Source organism: Crinia signifera, chromosome 3, assembly GCF_055691185.1.
Source record: "Crinia signifera chromosome 3, ASM5569118v1, whole genome shotgun sequence".
Lineage (NCBI taxonomy): Eukaryota > Metazoa > Chordata > Amphibia > Anura > Myobatrachidae > Crinia > Crinia signifera.
In genome coordinates this window covers 259,647,328-259,667,188 of record NC_139219.1, presented here as the reverse complement: position 1 = coordinate 259,667,188, position 19,861 = coordinate 259,647,328, and the positions used below count along the sequence as shown (strand labels likewise).

The 19,861-nt window shown below is 46.0% G+C and overlaps 1 protein-coding gene across 1 annotated transcript in view; it reads right to left on the bottom strand.

Moving 5' to 3' along the window:
- Window positions 1-9,332: 9,332 nt before the first annotated feature.
- MINDY4B (MINDY family member 4B) overlaps window positions 9,333-19,861 on the bottom strand; it is a 61,963-nt gene continuing 51,434 nt past the window's right edge. Inside the window, exons 9-14 of the mRNA XM_083174761.1 lie at window positions 19,447-19,512; window positions 15,920-15,990; window positions 15,241-15,313; window positions 13,792-13,962; window positions 12,404-12,584; window positions 9,333-10,680 (exon numbers count right to left, since the gene is read on the bottom strand). Coding sequence (XP_083030887.1) covers window positions 10,538-10,680; window positions 12,404-12,584; window positions 13,792-13,962; window positions 15,241-15,313; window positions 15,920-15,990; window positions 19,447-19,512 — 705 coding nt within the window. The 3' untranslated portion in view covers window positions 9,333-10,537. The remainder of the gene's footprint in view (window positions 10,681-12,403; window positions 12,585-13,791; window positions 13,963-15,240; window positions 15,314-15,919; window positions 15,991-19,446; window positions 19,513-19,861) is intronic.

Below are 19,861 nucleotides of genomic sequence, written 5' to 3'. Positions count from 1 at the left end.
TGCGATGGCAGCAGATGTTATACAATTTTAAATTGTATACCATCGAATTGTATGGTATACAATGGGGGCTTAAAATGTTAAATGCACCCCCACGCCACCCCCACTATGAACGTGAAACCGAAGCGTGGCGAGCGCAGCGAGCCCGCAAGGGGCGGCGGTACCCGTCCTACGACCTTTTCATACCCCCACTATCCACATCGGCGTGGAGTTAATTTTATATAGTGTGGCGAGCGCAGCGAGCCACCAAACCCGAAGCGTGGCGAGCGGAATACATGTAAAGTAATACGCGTCCCCTCGCGGGGCTCACTGCGCTCGCCACGCTTCGGGCTATATAAAACTATAGAAAATCAACTCCCCGCCGACGTGGATAGTGGGGGAATGAAAAGGTCGTAGGACGCGTACCGCCGCAGATCGCCACGCTTCGGGTTCACGTTCATAGTGGGGGTGGCGTGGAGGTGCATTTTACATTGTAAGCCCCCATTAGGGTGCTTATACAATTAAACATCGTATAGGGGGCTTTTACAATTTTAAATCAGATCGCATCGCAATGCATCGGGTGTATGGCATGCGATGCGATGCGATTATATGTCGTGCGACCAAATATCGTGGGCGCCGTGCTAGTACACAAGTACCATCATGTGTAATCTTTCTTAGTACAGTGACTGATGGTTATAGGTGTGTACTTTCTATTGAGAAAACATGTCTTCATATCTTCAGCCTGTATTTAAACCTGTTCCATAGTGGTGTTCATCCACGAAGGTAGACTTTCTTGTTTGCGGGTGTTTGGGTTAGAACTTTTTCTGAACATGGTAGATCCTAGACTATTACTGTCTTTAAATAGAGTCACATTTATGAAATCCATAGTATGTAAATCAATATTGTGTGTAAATTTAAGCAGGTTATCCTCCCCCTCGCAACCTACCCTAATCCCCCCCCATTCTGCATATCTGCTGATTGGGATGCTGGCAGTCAGGATTCCAGCATCTCTATCTATGTGGGAATTCCAGTGCTGGTCATCTGGTGGCTAGTCGGGATGCTGGCATTGGTATTTTGACTGCCAGGGTATAAAACATATCCCACTGTGAGGCCTCCTTCCTTCCTTAAATATGTGGTCCTTTCCCTTTATAGTAAGGCTGCACCGGCTTCTGGAAGCGCAAGACTTTTGCACTCAATGGATCTATCATTCTTCCATTGTAATATTTGTAGATATGGGTGAGGGCGCAGAACAAATATGAACTATTATAAAATAATTGCAGAATTTTTATGACCTTACGATGCAAAGTGTCCAGTCCATCCCCAATCAGCAACACGTCTGGCTTAGAGATGGCCATCGGTTGGTAAGCCATCAATGATAACATTTTTAAAATAACGGGTCCCGCTTCTCCTGCATAACGTGGAGAAGCAAGCACAAATAGCGGCCGAATGTACTAACCCCCCCCCCCCCCAGCACCAATAAGGAGAGCTGTTATGCTCTGCGCCTGCTTGATCGCACTTTCCCCCCCCGGCCGGCTGTAATGGGCATGAGCGGGATCTCGCTATTACCGTGAGATCTCCAGCGCAGCCTGGAGCCACTGCGGGGACAACGATAGCCCTGAGCTGGCGAAGCGGCCGGGGCGATTTAACGCCTAGGCGGCTGTTAATACATTGCCCCAGCCATACTGGGGGAGATTGTAGGGGACAGCCCCCTAGTGCACGTTAGGTGCGTTGTTCATACGTTTAAAAAAATGCAATCTCCCCCAGTTAACCAGAATTAAATGCTGTGAAACCATCTGTATTGGAACCATCTATAGTTTCACCCATCAATGGTCACCCCTTCTTTACATTGCAGTGGGCTATGAGCCAATGAGATCCCTGGAGCAGGGTCTTACAGCAGTCAGGGGGCAGAGCAAAGCTCAATGTCCCAGCATTTTGTAAAATACGTGTCACGCTTTTAGAAGCACCAGCTGCAGAGTAATGTAGGCTGGGTGCTTTAACGTATGGGGGTTACATCCACGACAGAATGGAGTGAAACAAGTAATATAAAATGAAATTGATTTAATAAAGGTATTGCAAGACAATGATACTGATGGCATAAAATATATATGGCAGATATGCAAATATAAAGTCAATAGTCCAATATATTATTGCAGAAGATGATGATGTTTGGTCTTGAAAGAATATTGCAATATTGTTTGAAGAGTTGTAGGAACAATAAATAATCAGATTTGAAGAATGAAGGATTGTTTGAAGATTGGATGATTGTATTGAAGATTGGATGATTGTATTGAAGATTGGATAATTGGATTGAGAATTAGATGATTGGATTGATGATTGGATGATTGGTTTGAGGATTGGATGATTGGATTGAGAATTGGATGATTGGATGGAGGGTTGGATGATTGAATTGAGAATTGGATGATTGGATTGAGAATTGGATGGAGGATTGGATGATTGAATTGAGAATTGGATGACTGGATGGAGGATTGGATGATTGGATTGAGGATTGGATGATTGGATGGATGATTGGATTGAGGATTGGATGAACGAATGAAGATTGAAGGTAAATGGATAAAGAAATAAATGAAGAAGACTTGTCCTTGCTGAGTATGGTCATGGCTGCAGACAGAGGTGACCGTGGAAGTAACTGTCTGGAATTAAGGCAAGGTGAGACCCCTTGGGAGGGCTAACCTTGCTGGATCCTCTTTGGCGATAGCGAGTCCTTGGTACTTGGAGCAGTAGACGACCAGCAGGGAATCTTTAGGTAAGACCCTCAGGATTGTAGCGGATAGCTACAGAGCCAGGCTGGAGCAATGATGCTGAGGGATCGACATCATTGTACTGACTGCCAGACTAGCCTGGTCAGTCAGTACTTTACAGGTGGACTGTGCGGTGATTGGTCAGGCAATCTGACAGTTGAGGCAGAGCCGCACAGGAGAGGCTGAGGTAACCAACAAGATGGCGCCCGCCAGTGAGGGTGACAGATTTCAGCCGGCCTGGATGTACGCAGCTGCGCAACGCCGGCATTCAGCCAGAGAGCAAACCAGGCACAAACACACATGGCAGCACGCCACTCATACCCTGCATAGAAGCGGAGCACATAGCACCAGTGTCACCACGCGATGACAATGCGGCCACATGTACCCCACCGGAGCCAGGGACACAAGCAGAGGTGAGCGCCATGGTTCTATAAGTGCAGCTAAAGAGCCTAGGGCTGAGTACAGCACAGGTGTTTTGGGTAAACGCCATGGTGGATGTGACAATACGTTTGAAAAATATTCATTGCTTGTGCATCAGTGATGGATGGAAACCATCAAGTTCTCCTCCATCGATGCCAAAAGTATTCAACACTTGTCATAAACCGTCGATGATGATTATTAGTCATTGATGGTTGATGGCCATCCCTATTCTGGCTGTTCTGCTTCAAAAGTAAGTATAAATGTGTGCATTCTTCAACTAGCCTTCTCTGGATAGCCATGGTGAGCCATGGCTCACCATGGCCTATTGTTCTGAGCCGCAATACAATACATAGAACAATACAGTAGGGGATTAGGATAGGATTAAGCCAAACAGCTCTGGCTCACTCAATCCTATGAAAGATGTAGATAAGGATGGCTCTATCTATCTATCTCAACCATAAGGATTAGAGGTGCACTAGCTTATCACCTCACATTAGGAAACCTGCTATAGCTTTTGGTTTCAGTCCTCAGTGTATATTTCAACACAGTCCAAAGGTTGTAGGCACCAGATCTTGTTTTAACTTTCTCCAAGACCGCACCTTTCCAACCTTTTTTGTAGGGGGACTCCCGGTATCCCAATGGGATTAAAACAAATCTGGGAAAGAAGATGGAAGGAAGCGCTTCATATTACAAGTATTGCTTTTATTAAAAAAGGCTTTTCAGCAGCGTGGGCTAAAATACCACGTGGTTTTATAAATTACCGCATCCACAGCCAGTATCTCCTCACAAACGAGTTTCGTCGATGACTTTGTCACTGGCCTGTCCCACTGACAAAGTCATCAATGAAACGCGTTTGGGCGTGCCATACCAGATGCAAACTTTGACCGGCCACCAGCTCATTAAATATGCACTGCGCTGGCTCATAGCAGATCAGCTACTGCTCACTGTCAGACCCCTTACCCTTCCAGCGTCCTGCAGCTCTCCTCCCTGCCTGCAGTGCGGGAGCTCCTGCTGGCAGTCTAGGTGCAGGCTCTGGTGCCTGATCCCCTCTATACCTCCAAGAGGTCACTCCCCAACGCTGCTTTCACACCGCATACCTGCTTTAGACCAGGTATTTACATGCAATGTGAAAGGGGTTAAACTTGCTCTGACCCGTTTTAAAAAACGTTTTAAATACCTGGTCTAAGCAGGTTTTGCAGTGTGAAAGCAGCATAAATTAATGGCCTTACAGTTGTCAAACCATGTAATAAACATTCCTAAAGCACACTAAATTAAACATTATTTGTAATATTGCAAAATGCTTTCTCCCCAAAAAATGTAATAATAATAAAATATATATTTATTTATACATATATAAATATGTGTATATGTCATATAGAATATAAATGTGTTGGTGTGTTTTAAAAATAGGTCTGTGTGTACGTTATATAATAAAATATATGCTTTTGGCACTTGTGCTCTATATGAAGTCTTTCAGTGCTCCGTCACCCCATTCAAACCGAAGCTTTTCACTGCGGCAGATTTACTGGGGGCCTGATGGCAGAAGAAGGTGACCTTCATTCATAGATAATGAAGGCCTCACACTGCCGTTCCTTTGAACTTGTGTCTGATTTATTTTTCTTTCATCCTGGCTTTTAAATGAGTTTTCCTTGCGATGCCTAAGATTAACATCGTGGGCGCTGTTCTAGGAAACAAGTACCAAAAAAATATATGATAGTAATAATATAATGTATGTTTTAATTATATGTGCAAATTACCCCTAAGGGGGTACAAGCGCTGGAATGGGTGATATTCCGGCTGCTGTGAGAGGTGGGGGAGTCACTCTCACTAATAGTAGCTATAAACAGAAATACAAGAAAACACAGCGCTTCTTTTGAGGGAAGATCAAATTAAAATACCATGGGATGGTTGATTTAAACCAATAATATTTATTAAAACATTAATAAAGAATAGAATAAAAAAAAACAATAATAATATTTTTTTGTTATAACCATGAATTTTTGGCGTGGTGATTAGAGCAGTCTCTCACATTGGTAAATAATAATGTGGTGCAGTCCCATTCGTAGATTGACCGCTAGACCTTATAGCATTTAGCAATGTCTCTAAAGGGGCATACACACGTAGAGATCTTTGCTAAGCAATTTTGCTAAGCAATCTGACTAGATTTTGACTGCATGCACTGACTTAGTTAGCAAGAGATATTTAATCTCTCAAAGCATACACACGGAGAGATCTGTGCTTCCTTTCTAAGCAATCTGACTAAATAGCACAAATTTGCTCCGTGTGTACACCCCTTTACACTCACTATGTGTAGATCTCACTTGTAGTTGGCTCAAATAGAGCAATAAGGTCCATTGGTAATAGAGTAACCGCGCACTCTGAGGCGTTTCACCAGTTAAACTGGCTTTTTCAAAGGTGAAAGACAGTTTAACTGGTGAAACGCAAGTGTGCTAACCTACCAGCCTCTCCTTGGTGTGCGGATACTCTATTACCATTTGACCAAGAATTGTGCCAAATCAGACCACAGGACCCCAAGTTCTTGCATTGACTAACCAGCTGCATCTCTTTGGGCTCAAGAACTCCCTCCGGATAAAGAATCTCCACTCCAAGAACTCATTGCTCTATTTGCGCCATCTACAAGTGAGATCTCTATATAGTGAGTGTAAGAGACATTGCTAAATTGAGGGGAATGCTATAAGGTCTAGCGGCCAATCTAGGAACTGGACTGCGCTGTCATGGCCGCCTCCTCTGGGAGAACTGTTGGTACATGTAAGTGTACCCTCAGCTAACCCTCTGTGTTCTGGCTGTAACATCCCTGCTATTACCCCCCCCCCCCCCTAATAACTCTGCATTATAAATATAAATATTGGGCCTGATTCAGACCTGTTTGCTCAGCTGCATATGTTCACAGTCCAGTGAACAGGAAAACGGCGCCCAGCCGAACACCCACCCCCAATGTTGCGCAAATCCCCTCTCTAACATGTGAGGGGATGTGTTCCCTAGCACATCCCTTCACATGTGGCCAAACGGGAGAGAAATCATTCGATGGACACACCATGGAACATTTTTCCCCTTCGATAATAAAAGTCAGACTAAATGGACTTTTATTCTGGCCGCAGATCGCCGAATAGGGGGCGGGTGCTAACGTCATGTGACAGCTGCCCGTCCCAAGCCTGTGTGTGCAGGGGAACGCCCAGCGTTTTTATGGGGAGACCCATAAAATGCTGGCCGTTGCGCTGCTGCCACCCCCCCCCCCCCTCCTCCTCGGCAAACATGAAACTCACCAAAGCCGCTCCGAGGGTTTGCGTATGCACATATTCACAGATGCGCAGACCTTGAATATTGGGGAATGGGACAAATTTAAACCCGACTGAACAGCTCTGAATCGGCCACATTGTCTCTTCTGCTAACCCAATGACAGCACCCATTTTTTCAGGAAATATCTGAAAAAATGCCCATTGCGCTCTTTCCCTAAAGTACTGTATGGGAGCAATATAGCCTGTGCCTAATGCTCAGTCTTTACTGCGCTGCTGGGTAGAAAGAAGGGGTCTAGGATGAAGAAGGCTGCAAACAGGCATCCTCCTCTGTTAATATGCCCCCACCCTGGGCCTTCTGTTGTTGATAAAAACATAAAAAAGTGTTGAAAGGCCACTAAATAATGGCCCTTATTCAGATCTGATCGCAGTATAAATTTGTTCTCAAAATGGGCAAAACCATGTGCACTGCAGGTGGGGCAGATGTAACATTTGCAGAGAGAGTTACATTTGGGTGGGGTGTGTTGAAACTGAAATTTAAATTGCAGTGTAAAAATAATGCAGCCAGTATTTACCCTGCACAGCAACAAAATAACTCACACAAATCTAATGCTGGGTACACACCAGGACGACTAGGGCCCGATCCCCTCAATCTAGATCCAATTCCGACCAATTGGATGTAGATTGTGTGCTGATTGGGCCCTTTTCTGTCCTGGTGTGGACCGATACCGATCCAATGCGCGGTCCCGCGGGTCGGTCGGTCGTTATTGAGATCCTACCTGCTGCAGGTAGGATCTCAATGGCGACCATACAGCCGGGTGCGGGTCGCCATTGGATCGGACCCGCTCACGGTGCACATCGTGAGCGGGCCGTGCCCCCCCGCGTCACCGTGAGCGAGTCGGACGAGACACTGACGACCCGCTCACGATGTGCATCGTGAGCGGGTCGTCCTGGTGTGTACCCTACATAACTCTCTATAATCTCTCTGTTACATCTGCCCCACCTGCAGTGCACATGGTTTGGCCATTTTGAGAACAATCAAATTGTACTGCAATCAGATCTGAATAAGGGCCAATGTACCGTATAAAGAAATTAATCCTATGAAAAAAAGCTGTGATTAAAGTAAAATAAAGTATTTTTTTCTGTATATGTTGGTTTTCTCAAATACAAAAGAAGATTGCAAAAATAATGGGATACATTTATTAAGTGGTTTCTTGCTTATGTTTATACAAAAACCTACAGTATGTACACATAATCTGATGTTAAATATCTTCCAGAATAAAAGAGGAAATAATAAGAACCATATGGTATATGCAGGGATTATGGCCATCTATTGCAAGCAGTGCAAGATTAAGGAGCTAATGAGTCTGTACATGAGTATTATTAAGTAGATTCCTCTACACGTTTAACTATTACATTATCATTCTCCACAAAGCTATTAAGAATATAAGCATACCTCCCAACTGTCCCACTTATCGCGGGAACGTCACAGGCCCTTATTCTGGTTGGTGCGGTCAGAGCCGCACACGGGGCTCCGACCGCACAAACCAAGGGCCGCCCACCGGACGGATCGCCACGGCCGTCCGTACACGGACGGCTGGCGATCCGCACAAAAATGGTGGAGGCTACGCCTCCACCATGGTGGGAGCTGCCCCCTGCCTTCGATGGTCGACGACCATCGAAGGCAGGCCCGCACGCCGCGGCAGCTCCCGCAAGCTCAGACCACACGGACAATCGTCCGTGTGGGAGCTTGTAAGGGGGCTGAAAGCTGACATCCGGCGACGTCAGCTTTCCGCCCCCATGTCATGGTAATGAGGGCGTCATGCCCTCATTACCATGCATACGCCCCGCGTTTTCATGGGAACGCCCATGAAACGCGGGGCGTACACATAGGGAAATGAGGGGCTGAAGCCCCTCACGCCCCTATACGCCCCCTTTGCGGCGGACGAAATCCGTCTGCGGCGAAGGGGGCTGCACATGCGCAGAATGACCTCTGCGCATGTGCAGACCACAAACATCGGCGGTACGGCCGCACGCGGGCCGTACCGTGCCGATCTGAATAAGGGCCACAGTATTTTGGGACATTCCCGCTTCCCTCCCGCGGCCGGCAGTGTCCTGCGGCGGGGGGGTCAGTTGGGAGTCAGCCCCTATAATCCGTGAATAATACAGAGCTGCTGGGCATGCCCCCACAGCGGCGAAAAACGGGGGGGGGGGGTGTTGGTTGGCCTCGCAGCAGCGCCGCGAGGATAGAACACGCCCCATTTAGAAAGGCCCTCAAAATTCGCAGCGCATCCTGTCCCGCCCCAGTCTCCTCCAATGTTGGCAGGTATGTATAAGGAGTAAAAGTAGATGCTATATTTAATTTAAAAACATACATGAAATACGGCCTGATCCAGAATTAGATTTAAACAGAATTTGTGAGAACTTCCAATCTTTTTTATATCTGCATCTCTTCCCCTGGTGACTTTTACAAGTCTCCCTGCCGAGGTCAGCAAAATAAATCTTGGGGTCCGGCACACTGATGTGTCTGCTCCTGTCCATCAATCCCTTCCCCCAGTCGTGTAACTATAATTTGAGCGCCCCCCCCCCCCCACGATAGTAAAGCAGCCTCCCCCCACCCCACCTGGCCGCCCATGCCCCCCTTGGCCGCCCATGAACCCCCCCCCCATCTCCCGCAGATTTACCTGTATTCGCCGCTGCGGTGGTCCCTAGTTTTGCGTGTATGCTCCTGGCTTCATTCTTATACTATGAAGAACGGACCATCACAAAATGTCTGCCCCCATACAGCAGACAGTTTCAGAGAACTGTCTGCTATATGGGGGTGGACATTTTATGATGGTCCATCTCCAGTCCATATCATCAGAATGAAGCCAGGAGGGGAGCCTGTACCACCACAGCGAATACAGGTAAAGCTGCGGGGGATGGGGGGGAGCATTACAATAGCCACGCAGCCACTCGGCGCCCGAACTTACACAGCGCCTCCCCGCGACCATGGGGGCTGCGGAGCTATTGTGACATCACTGCCTTCCCCCTCTAGATCCTCTCCCCATGCCTCCCTTACTGTTGTGCCAATACACAAAGTGCAACTCACCTCAAGCTGGGTATACACCGAAGCATTGTTTACCCAGGCAATAAGTCAGCATCATAGGCCTGCATTTTGGAACCGGTGTACACATTGGGCCTGATTCTAATCGCATCAATCCCTCACACATTAACACAGAAAGCGACGTTTGGCATCTGCGCATGTGCATTTATTTTCATGTGCAGACGCCCGGTGCGAATGGGCACAGCGAACTGCAAGTTCGCCTTCCCACTGGCGCCTACCAGTGCGGGTAGAGGGCATGGTTCGGTGGCGGGTGGACGCGCCCATGGGAACGCCCAGGGGCGGGCACTTGACATAATCAGATGTTAGCTGCCCATCCTGTTCCCATACAGGCAAAAACTAAGGCACCTTGGAGAGCCTTAGTTTTGCGTGTATGCTCCAAATCATTCGATGGTCAGCAACCATCGAATGATTTGGTCCCTGCACCCACTTCCATTCCCAGCCATGCGGAGAACATGGCGAGTGTAAATTTGCAGCGTTGCATGTGAAACAGAGTCAAGCTCATTGTTCTACATTGTTTTTTCCTTGTGGCCGGAACCCATACTTGACTACTTTCTTTGTTTCCTCGCTATGAGAAGCCTGGAAGGGGATGCATCAGGCTAGTTTGGTGGGCAGGGCAGCAGGGTGATGTCATTAGGCCCCGCCCTTTGAGATGTGGAAATGCTTGCAAAACCCAGGTCTTCTGGTCAGGGGCTGGGCTAAACAAAGCAATTCTTATTTTAGCCATCACAATTGTATTGATTTTATCATCAGCCTGTCTGCGTCACTAGGAAATGGGTGGGATGTACTGTAGGTCACCTACCCTTCTGGGACTATGGGGACTTCCCCCAAAAAAACTTGAGTCTCCTGCAGCATCTGGGATGTTATGCAAGTATGCCTAAACCCTGCTTTATCACTAGCAGACAGCTAGGATATTTTAAAATAAGGTTACAAATACCAATAAAAAATAAATCCGCAGCCCAATAGTGTTAAGTATATCAGTGAATAAGTGCTATATTTTGGTTCTTTTGAAATCCACGTTATCTTTAAAAAAAAGGTACAGTCCCATTCCAGTTAATCGCTGCTCCTTCCCATTTAGTTCTGATAGTCATCTCTAGTGAGGGAAATCTCTTTTCGCGATCCCCCTCATCTATCCTGTAGTGTCCTTCCCAGTGATGGGAGTGAGTATCTGAAACATAAAACACCAATTGATTAATTATAGATAAAACTATTTTCATAATGCACAATTGTTGGTGAATGTGGAAACGCCCAAAAATCTCTCACTTTCTGATTTTCACTCCCTATTGCATCCCGCCCTGTATTTGAAATATTACAATTAGGAACTGATTGGTTGGTACTTTATCTGCGATATATCTCTCTTCAAGGCTTAATATAATACATAAACACATTTATTTGTTTGATAACACAAACCAAAGGGATGTCTTACACAGTGGGGTATATATAAATTTTGCCCCCCCCCCCCGCCAAAAAGTGTGTGCCCCCCCACCCCTCCAGGTTCCTCTCCAGCATGTTTCCCCAGCGTGTGATGTGATGACGTCACACGCATAACAGAGACCAGCATATACTGCTGCTTCCCTTGGCTCCGACGCATCCCAGGCCACCCTAGCATGCCCATCTGCCTGCCCATCCTGTACACAGTAGCCAATAGCCGGCTCTGTGTACAGTCAATTGAATCATTGGGGGAATTTGTTATCTCTGCCATGGCCCCACCCGCGCTGCGGCTGACTCATGTCCAGTGCTCAGTCAGTGCGTCCAGCGAGTGCCGGCACCTACACAGACCCTGCTGCTGCTTGCACCCCCAAGCGGCTGCTGGGGCTGCCTTACAGTAGTTACACCACTGGTCTTACAATGTTTCACAAGGAGGTGGCACCATTGCTTCTCCAGTGTCTCCATTTCTCAGCATGTGTGGTACCTGGAACAGCACCCTGCAGCCTAGAGAGGCAATTGACAGCATGTCTTAAGAGGCACCCATGTACCTGGCTGTTCCCTTCACCTGTTCACAGTCTGGGGGGTGATGGGGGAGGCCACACTGTGTGGAAGTACCATACCTTGGCTCTGTCTGAATTTTCATTTGACATTTACTGCATGATACTGTAAGTGTAGCTAACAAAATAATCACAAATACAGATGAAGGAACATAGGGTGAGATTTAATAGTATGAGAGATTCAGAAAGTGAGAGATTTGGGAAGAAAGCTCTAGTTTTTTTTAAAGCGGCAATCATTTATACTGCAACATCAAACTGGTTTTGCAGTGTAAATGATTGCTACTTTAAAAAAACTGGAGAATTCTTCCCAAATCTCTCACTTTCTGAATCTCTCATCCTATTAAATCTCACCCATAGTGTCCCACTCATTTAAAGCATAACTGCCCTTTCTTTGCTCTTCTCTGGAAGAGGCCTGGAGAGGAGACACCACTGGGAACTTCAGAGGGAGGTTCCGGGCTCTGATATAATCATGCCCCGCCCCCAGTTTGACTATATGCAGCGACTTATGGGTCTGCGATTTGTGGATCCTTGTGGTGCCACCCTTTCCAGGGATTCTCTGCTCCTGTTCACTTCACTAGGATGCAGGTGGAATACAGGAGATCTGTCTGCTCTTCCGTAGTTGCCCATCCTTCTCAGCACAACAGTTTTTTCAGGTTGTCAAACCTGCATGAGTGATTTTCTGGTACCACTGGATGAGGCCCACTGTGTACAATTTTTTATTGACCTTTAATTGTGAGGGGCATGACTGAAAGGAAATGATGGTCTCTGCACTTATTCAGGAAAAGCTAATGATAAAAATCGAATTCAAATAATTGCACTAATTTATTTTAGAATTCTTAAAATTGATCATTTTGCAATAAATATGAAATGATACTAGCAAGGTGTGACTACATGATCAATACCTACCAATTGTCAGATGCACTGTTTTGCTTTGAGTAAACTGCCCACTGTAGAAATAAAGATCAAATATATGCTCCATTTTCCAATCACATAAGAGAGATGTGTTTGTACCAAAAATCACACTGTAGGTACCATTAATATAGCACAGCCAGATAGGAAACGTTGGTGTTTTTAGCATGCTCCCCATCTGCAGACAGAAGAAATAGATACTGATACAGTATGTCATTATATTATTTATTTATTTACAGTTTCTTATATAGCGCAGCAGATTCCGTTGTGCTTTACAATCCTAAACAGTAATAAAACAAACTGGGTAACAACAGACAGACTTGGAGGTAAGAGGGCCCTGCTGCAAGCTTACAATCTATAGGGATATAGGAGGGAAATTCAATGACAAGCACCAGTAATAGCATAGCAGTCCCACCAAGCTGCAGGTCCAGAAGGGAAGCTATATAATACACAAGTGCCTCATAGGGTTATGCATGTGGTACTTAAATCTGATAGGCTTGCCTGAAGAGGTGAGTTTTCAGGGAACGCTTGAAAGTTTGGAGGCTAGTGGAGAGTCTTATTGTGCGTGGGAGGGCATTCCATAGGGTGGGAGCAGCCCGATGAAAGTCATGTAATAGTGAATGGGAGCTAGTGATCCATAAAGAACAGAGACACAGATCTTGCGTCTGTGCAAAGATATATCGTACAATGTTCTGTGTGTATGGGTGATCCAAATGTAACAAGTGCTGAGAGAGTTAATTTGTATGGGGTGTGTTCAAACTGAAATCTAAATTGAAGTGTAAAAATAGCCAGTATTTACCCTGCACAGAAACATAATAACTTACTTATTTGGAGAACAAATTTGTTCTGTGATAAGGTCTGAATTAGACCCCTTATACCGTGGCACAGAGAGGGGGGGAGCAACTACTTTTTACCCTGGCCGGGGTCTGATGAAGGGGTTCGGGGTCCACTCTCTCCCTTCTTCATTGCAGGGAGCTGGGCAAGGAGAGAGATAGAGAGAGAGAGAGCAAAGTAACTGCTGCTGCATCGGCCTCTCTCCCCTGCCCAGCACCTGCTGCTCACTGCTGAGCTGAGCTGGGGAGAGAGGCAGTACTGCTGCAGTACTGCCTATCCTTGTATACCATGTTATTCCAGCATGTGCATTCCTGGACTTTCTTGCACTGTGAGATATTCATTCCTGTTTCCATTTTAGCTTATTGCTGAACTGCACCCTGTCCTTTTGTTTCATCTATACTGCATTGGTGCTAGATTTTGGCAAGCGCACACACACAAGGGAAATGCTAGAGACATGACAAAACAGTGGGACCATTTTTATTTGTATATTTATTTTCAATAAGAATTAGGAAAAGAAAAACTAGTAGACTCTCACAGACTTTGTCACGCACCTGGGGAAGTTTGTCTTGTTCCATTTCCTCCCTGCTCCAATGTAAGTAGCCCACATCACTGCGCACCAGTACTCCGTGATGCTTCTGCTCGGATTTCTGCTCCTCCACAAATTGGTCGCCGTTAAATACTTGTGGACTTGCTCTACCAGTCAGCATCAGGTTAATCACTGCCTGTTAATAAAGCAGTTAATTAACTGGCAATTAAAAATTCCTAGAGACACTTTTACTGACATAAAAATATAGCACTGACTTTTGTAATGATAAATGAACCTCATTTGCATTTTAAGGAATACGTGACCTCAATCAAGTATTTGATTGGTGTAAAATACACAATTTTGTCATTCTTAAGCGAAGTACATACTATACAAATAGTGTTCTGATTTATCAATAATTACCGGCTCAGCCTTTTTTCATTGTAGGCATGAGCGTTTTGGACAAACATTGATTAAAAACTTTTGAAAGCCAGAAACACTAGCCTTTAATTATTCAGTCGATCAGCCTTCTCAGAAAACATTTACCAAAGGGTCCTGATATTGGCCCTTATTCTGGTTGATTTGGCTGGCCGTGAATTCACACCGGGACCGATGTATTGCGTATGTGCAGCAGCATTTCTGCACATGTGCATACACTAGGAGCGTGTGTACTCGGTGCAAAATCTGTTCACCGAGTGCACGCTCCCTGCCTTTTGAGCGGGGGGTGGAGAGGGGCGTGGGGTGCCAGGCATATGTGAATGCCCAGCGTTTCATGTACGTTCCCATGAAAATGCTGGGCATACACATGCTAATGCATTCGTGACGCATGTGCGGGGGACGGACAGCTGACATAACCAGATGTCAGCTGCCCGCCCAATTCCCCGGATTTCTACACGCATGTGTACGAGTGGTCTGGACCACCCTTACATGTGCGTGCGCCTTCAACATCATTTGATGGTTGGTGACCATTGAAAGATGGGGGAGGTTCCCACTGGCATCCGAATGGATGTTTATGTAAAAACATCCATTTGCATGCCGTGCGAACGAACCCGGCGTGCAAAGGGGTGGGGGAGTACCACCATTCACAGGACGGGTTCTGGATGACTTGCAAGGGTGTGAATTCACGCCCGAGCAAGTCAACCAGAATAAGGGCCATTGTGTATGCATTGTTGATAATCTGCCCATATTTCCTATGATTTATCCTGATTTCCCCATCCTCCTTATAGGTGGACATATGCAAATTCAGCAACGTGTGGCAGAAAATCTGATTATTTTTTTTTACACCTACTGCAGTGCAGCTCTCAGCACCTTCCACTGACAGAAAAAATCAACCTGTTTCAGGGAAAGCAATTGGCAAGTGTGTACCTAGATTTATTTCTGATGCCTATACAGATCATGTTTTCCTATTGCCACTCTTTCTGCTCATCTCTAAGCAAAACAAAATGTGGAAAAGCTGTGCGCCTTTTCCCATAATTACCTGTCTGACTGCGTAAGTCCCCAGACAAAAATGCAAGAGTTGAGATGTTGTACAGTCCAAGTCTTGCCGAATCCTAGATAAAGAGAATGATTTCAATACAACACCAGATAATACAGACTCACTACTTGTATACGTGCCTACAATCCAACTGGTTGACAATAACAAAAACTCAAAATAATACCTCTGACTAGATCTTATTGTCATTAATCATCTTAGTAGATAATCACAACAAAGTGAAAGTTGTCCATCATAGACATCAGTGAGGTTAATGAACAAAATAAATGGATAATGGTAAATGAGAAACTGACACACATCAATAATACCATATTGGATTATAAATAAAGAAGACCCTGCACTGACTATAATGTACAATGCTCAACATATCTATTATGAAAATTATGCAGTTGAGCCAGTGGTTCCTAAAATGGATACTGTAGTGGGCTTGCAGGGAAGCCACAGGTTGGTGTACCTGTCAGAAATATTTTGTTTTTAGTAAATGTTATTGCCAAAACCCGAGCTGGTGGCTGCTAATCTTAAATTATTTTGACAGAGAGTAGCGCATCCCTGTTCACCACCTCATAATTGAGCCTACAGAGCGATACTCTAGGTCACCGTCACGTTTTTAAGAAATAAATATGATCTGTATAATCAGTGACAAATTTCTACATGAAAGTCTCACCTTACAATTGTTCTGGAGAAGAGCAAACTGTACAGAAATAGTATCACGCCATGACTCCCCTCGTCTATGAACTAGGAAAGACAGGCAAATGGTATAATTAGAAGGCATTACAAAGTATATATAACATCAACTCCGTAATCAGTGCTGCCTCTAGGTGGCACCGCTGCTCCAGGATTTTTGCCAGGAACCACTGCTTCTATTGGCCAGGGGTAGGCAACTACATTTTAATGGAGTCTGCATATTTCTAATTATTTTGATTGAGGTCCACAAAATCAAATATCTGTAATGTAAGTAATAACAAGTTTTTATTTTGGTGCTTAATCTCATACTACATTACTTAAAATTGAAGTATCAGTTTCAGCACCAAAATAAAAACTTGAGCCTTAAAAACTTTACTAGACATTAAGAGCCTGCACCACCGGGTAGCATGATTTTCCCTTGAGGCAGGACAGAGCTGTCAGTCTGTATCCTGTGCCTTTATGTTTGTTTGCTGGGTCCTTGAGGCTCCTCCACATTGTGGTGCACGAAGGACTGGGATCCACTCAGTGCCTCAGCCTCCTCATCAGTCACTTCCCGTGATGCCACATCAGCCTGCTCATGTGCAGGGCCGGCGCCATCACTAGGCAGCTTCAGGCATTTGCCTAGGGTGCCAGCCACTGGAGTGCGCTACCGAGCTGCAGGATAGAAGCAGGAAAGCAGCTGCCGCGCGATGAGCAGGAGGAATGTACCCGCCAGAGGAACAGGAAGAAAGCAGCCATCAATCATTCATCCCAGCCTTCAGGGAAAGTGCAGGTGAGGCCGCGGTATGGGACGTTATACCATACCGCCACTTTCATATGGAAGTTTAAAAAAAAGCCGGGTACCCCAGGACATGCTCTGATCAGCCGGCTCAGCCTGACAGCGAGGAGCAGTGGTACTGGGACTAACTGGCGGCTACATGCCATGCCATGCAACATAGATCAAGGCTGGAGGTTCCCCACCTGCCATGTGAAGTTCCCCGGTCTGCTAATTTGAGTGCATGTGCCTGTCACCTGCATCCCTGCCCCCTTTCGCATCACCCGGTCACGCTGTCTTGGATGAAAGCTAGTAGTGCCGCTGTAGTGCTGCTGTAGTGCCGCAGTATTGCACTGTCATCGGCATCCAATGCAGCCAGTCTGTAAGTGTTTTAAAAAAGTGTTCTGCTGTGTGTTGGTGGGTGAGGGGGTATTTGGGTTAAGGTCCCCATACATGCTGTGATAGCAGCGTGCAGGCATCGCATCGCACAGTACAAAAAATGTGCTGCACATACTTTTTGTACTGCCCACGGATTGCATTGCACGCAAATTGCATGCAAAACGCATGCGTTACCATGCAATCCACCCGATAATGCATTGCTTGCATTGCACGCTGCTATTGCAGCGTGTATGGGGACCTTTAGCACTGCATGGTTATTTTTTTTTACAGGAGAGATGATCTATCTACAGTAACTGTTTGGGAAGGGTGCATTCTATACTAGGGAGATGTCGATGATATGTCCTGAGGGGGAGGGAACTATTCTATGCTAAGGGAATATTATGATCTAGCAGGAGGAACTATTCTGTGCTAGTGGGAGATGATGTTCTTTTTGAGGAGGTGGGGGTTTATTTATTGCTAAAGGGAGATCATATTAATAAAGGGGTCTTTTGTACTAGGGGAGCACACACTGCTTATACCTGCCACAGCTAACTAACTTCCTTCCCCTATCATGGTGCCCCATCCCCCTTCATTTTCTTCTGTCCCTCCCAGCTAATGCCTAACCCAGTGGTTCCCAAACTGTGTGCCGTGGCACCCTGGGGTGCCTTGGGGGACTTGCAGGGGTGCCCTGGGTTGGAGGTCCAGGACCAATTCAAGTTATCTATGTCCAATATAATAGTCAAATCATGGACAAACAGAAGTCAATTTTGTCCAATACCACATAACTGATCCTAAGGATGAGATATAAACACAATTTATTTAACTTAATATTTGTTTCTGAGTTCCTCAATGAGAAAGTTTTAGCCTAGGGGTGCCATGAAAAAAATTCTGATGCTCCGGGGTGCCGTGATTCGAAAAAGTTTGGGAACCACTGGCCTAACCCTTGTACCGCATTGCCAAAACCTAACCCTCCCACCCAGTGCCCTATCCTTAAGTCCCCCCTATTGGCTAAACCTAACCTTCTCCTCTCCCCGCCCTAACAGTTACCCACCTGCATATTTATAATCCGTATGCTTGGAGTTGGGGCTCAGTGATGTCCGGATTCTGGCACCTGGCCGCTAGTTTGGATGCTGGTGTCGGTATTCTGACTGCCAGCATCCGATCTGCTGGAATACTAACCTCATCTCTCTCTAAATCCCTATTTTTCAATGTGATCAATTTGCTGTCACTCTCCCTGCCTTGTATCAGAGTTGCCATCATATGATAGTGCCACATTAAAAGTTTCACATCTCTTCGGTATGACCCATTCTAGTGCTAATGTTTGACTATGGAAGACAGCACAGCTATATGCTCAGTGATAGGCACCTTTTAGTAGATGTGGCTGTAGATGAAATTACCAAACACAGTCTGCTCATGGTTAGAGCCTCTCTAAATATTTAAATATATATTGTAACTCTGCCTACACTCAACCTATAGACTAAAAGGCTAATGCTGCTTCTAAACTCTATGGTGTAATGCAAGTGTTTGCAAGCCTGCGGCCATTAGTGGGCACCAGATGGAGCAATTGAAGTGTTGCACCGTGCGGCCGCGCATACGTTCTGGCTCTGACATTGCTGTTACGAAGTTTTGATGGGCCATGAACTAGACAGTAATAAATTGTGTTCTCAACTTTTATTATAATTTTTTAAATAAAATGTATAGGCAGGGCCGCCGACAGGGGGGTGCCCTGGGTACAGCTGTCCCAGGCCCCGGCCTCTGAAGTGGTCCGGGCAGCTGCCCACAGTACCCGTACCCCCACACCCAGCGTTCCTCACCTGTAAGCCAGCCCTACCTCCCCCCCACGCACCTGCACCCAGCGTCCCTCACCCGGCGGTCAGGCACGCACAATACACAGTGCAGCCTGCAGAGCACAGAGCCTAGGACACAGAGGGGCTCGGCGCTCTGCAGGCTGCACTGTGCAGTGTGCGCTCGGACTGTGGAGACTGAAGGAGCTGGAGGACGCGGCTGTGAAATTATGATAAGTAATGGGGACAAGGTAGGGGGAGGCACGGTGCTGGCAGGCAGGGTGCTGGCAGTGGCAGGCGGGGTGCTGGTAGGCAGGGGTGGGCGGGAGGCGGGCGTGCCCGGGGGGTGTGTTCGGAGGCATGGCGCTGTGCCGCTGGGGGCCCGGACTGTAGGTCAGTCCCGGGCCCCAGCATTTCTAGTGGCGGCCCTGTGTATAGGAAACCTATAACTTTGACTAGAAGTGGAGAAAACCCAATGCATACAACTATAGAAGTATCATAGAATAACACATGACAAAGAGTAATCATAACAGTTCTAGGTATTAAAATAACATAAAAAATGGGGCATTTGTATAGCTCATGAAGACTTACACAGTGTATGTGGGCACAAAGGAATTTTTCCAGGTTTTCTTTATCCACAAATTCAAACAACTGGAGCTATCGATTGAAACAAATTGTTGATAAAATAACACACAACGTTTTTAAAATAACACGGTGAAGGAATGTTCTGCTCTATTTAATTATGAATATAACTTAGGTCGACACATGAAATAGGTTAATATAGCCAAGGTCAACAGGGTTCGAAGACTGACTTAAACATAAGGTCAACAATGGCTACGTCGACAGTCAAAAGGCTGACATGAGTTTTTCAAATTTTTTGGAGCCGACGTGCCGGCAGGTGGTATTTTGTGCCTGCCATCCACTAGGGCGTGAAGGGAGAATAGAATAGTAGAAAAAGAAATCTCAATCTGTTAGAGAAAAAGATAAAGGCGTCTGTGATATGTGT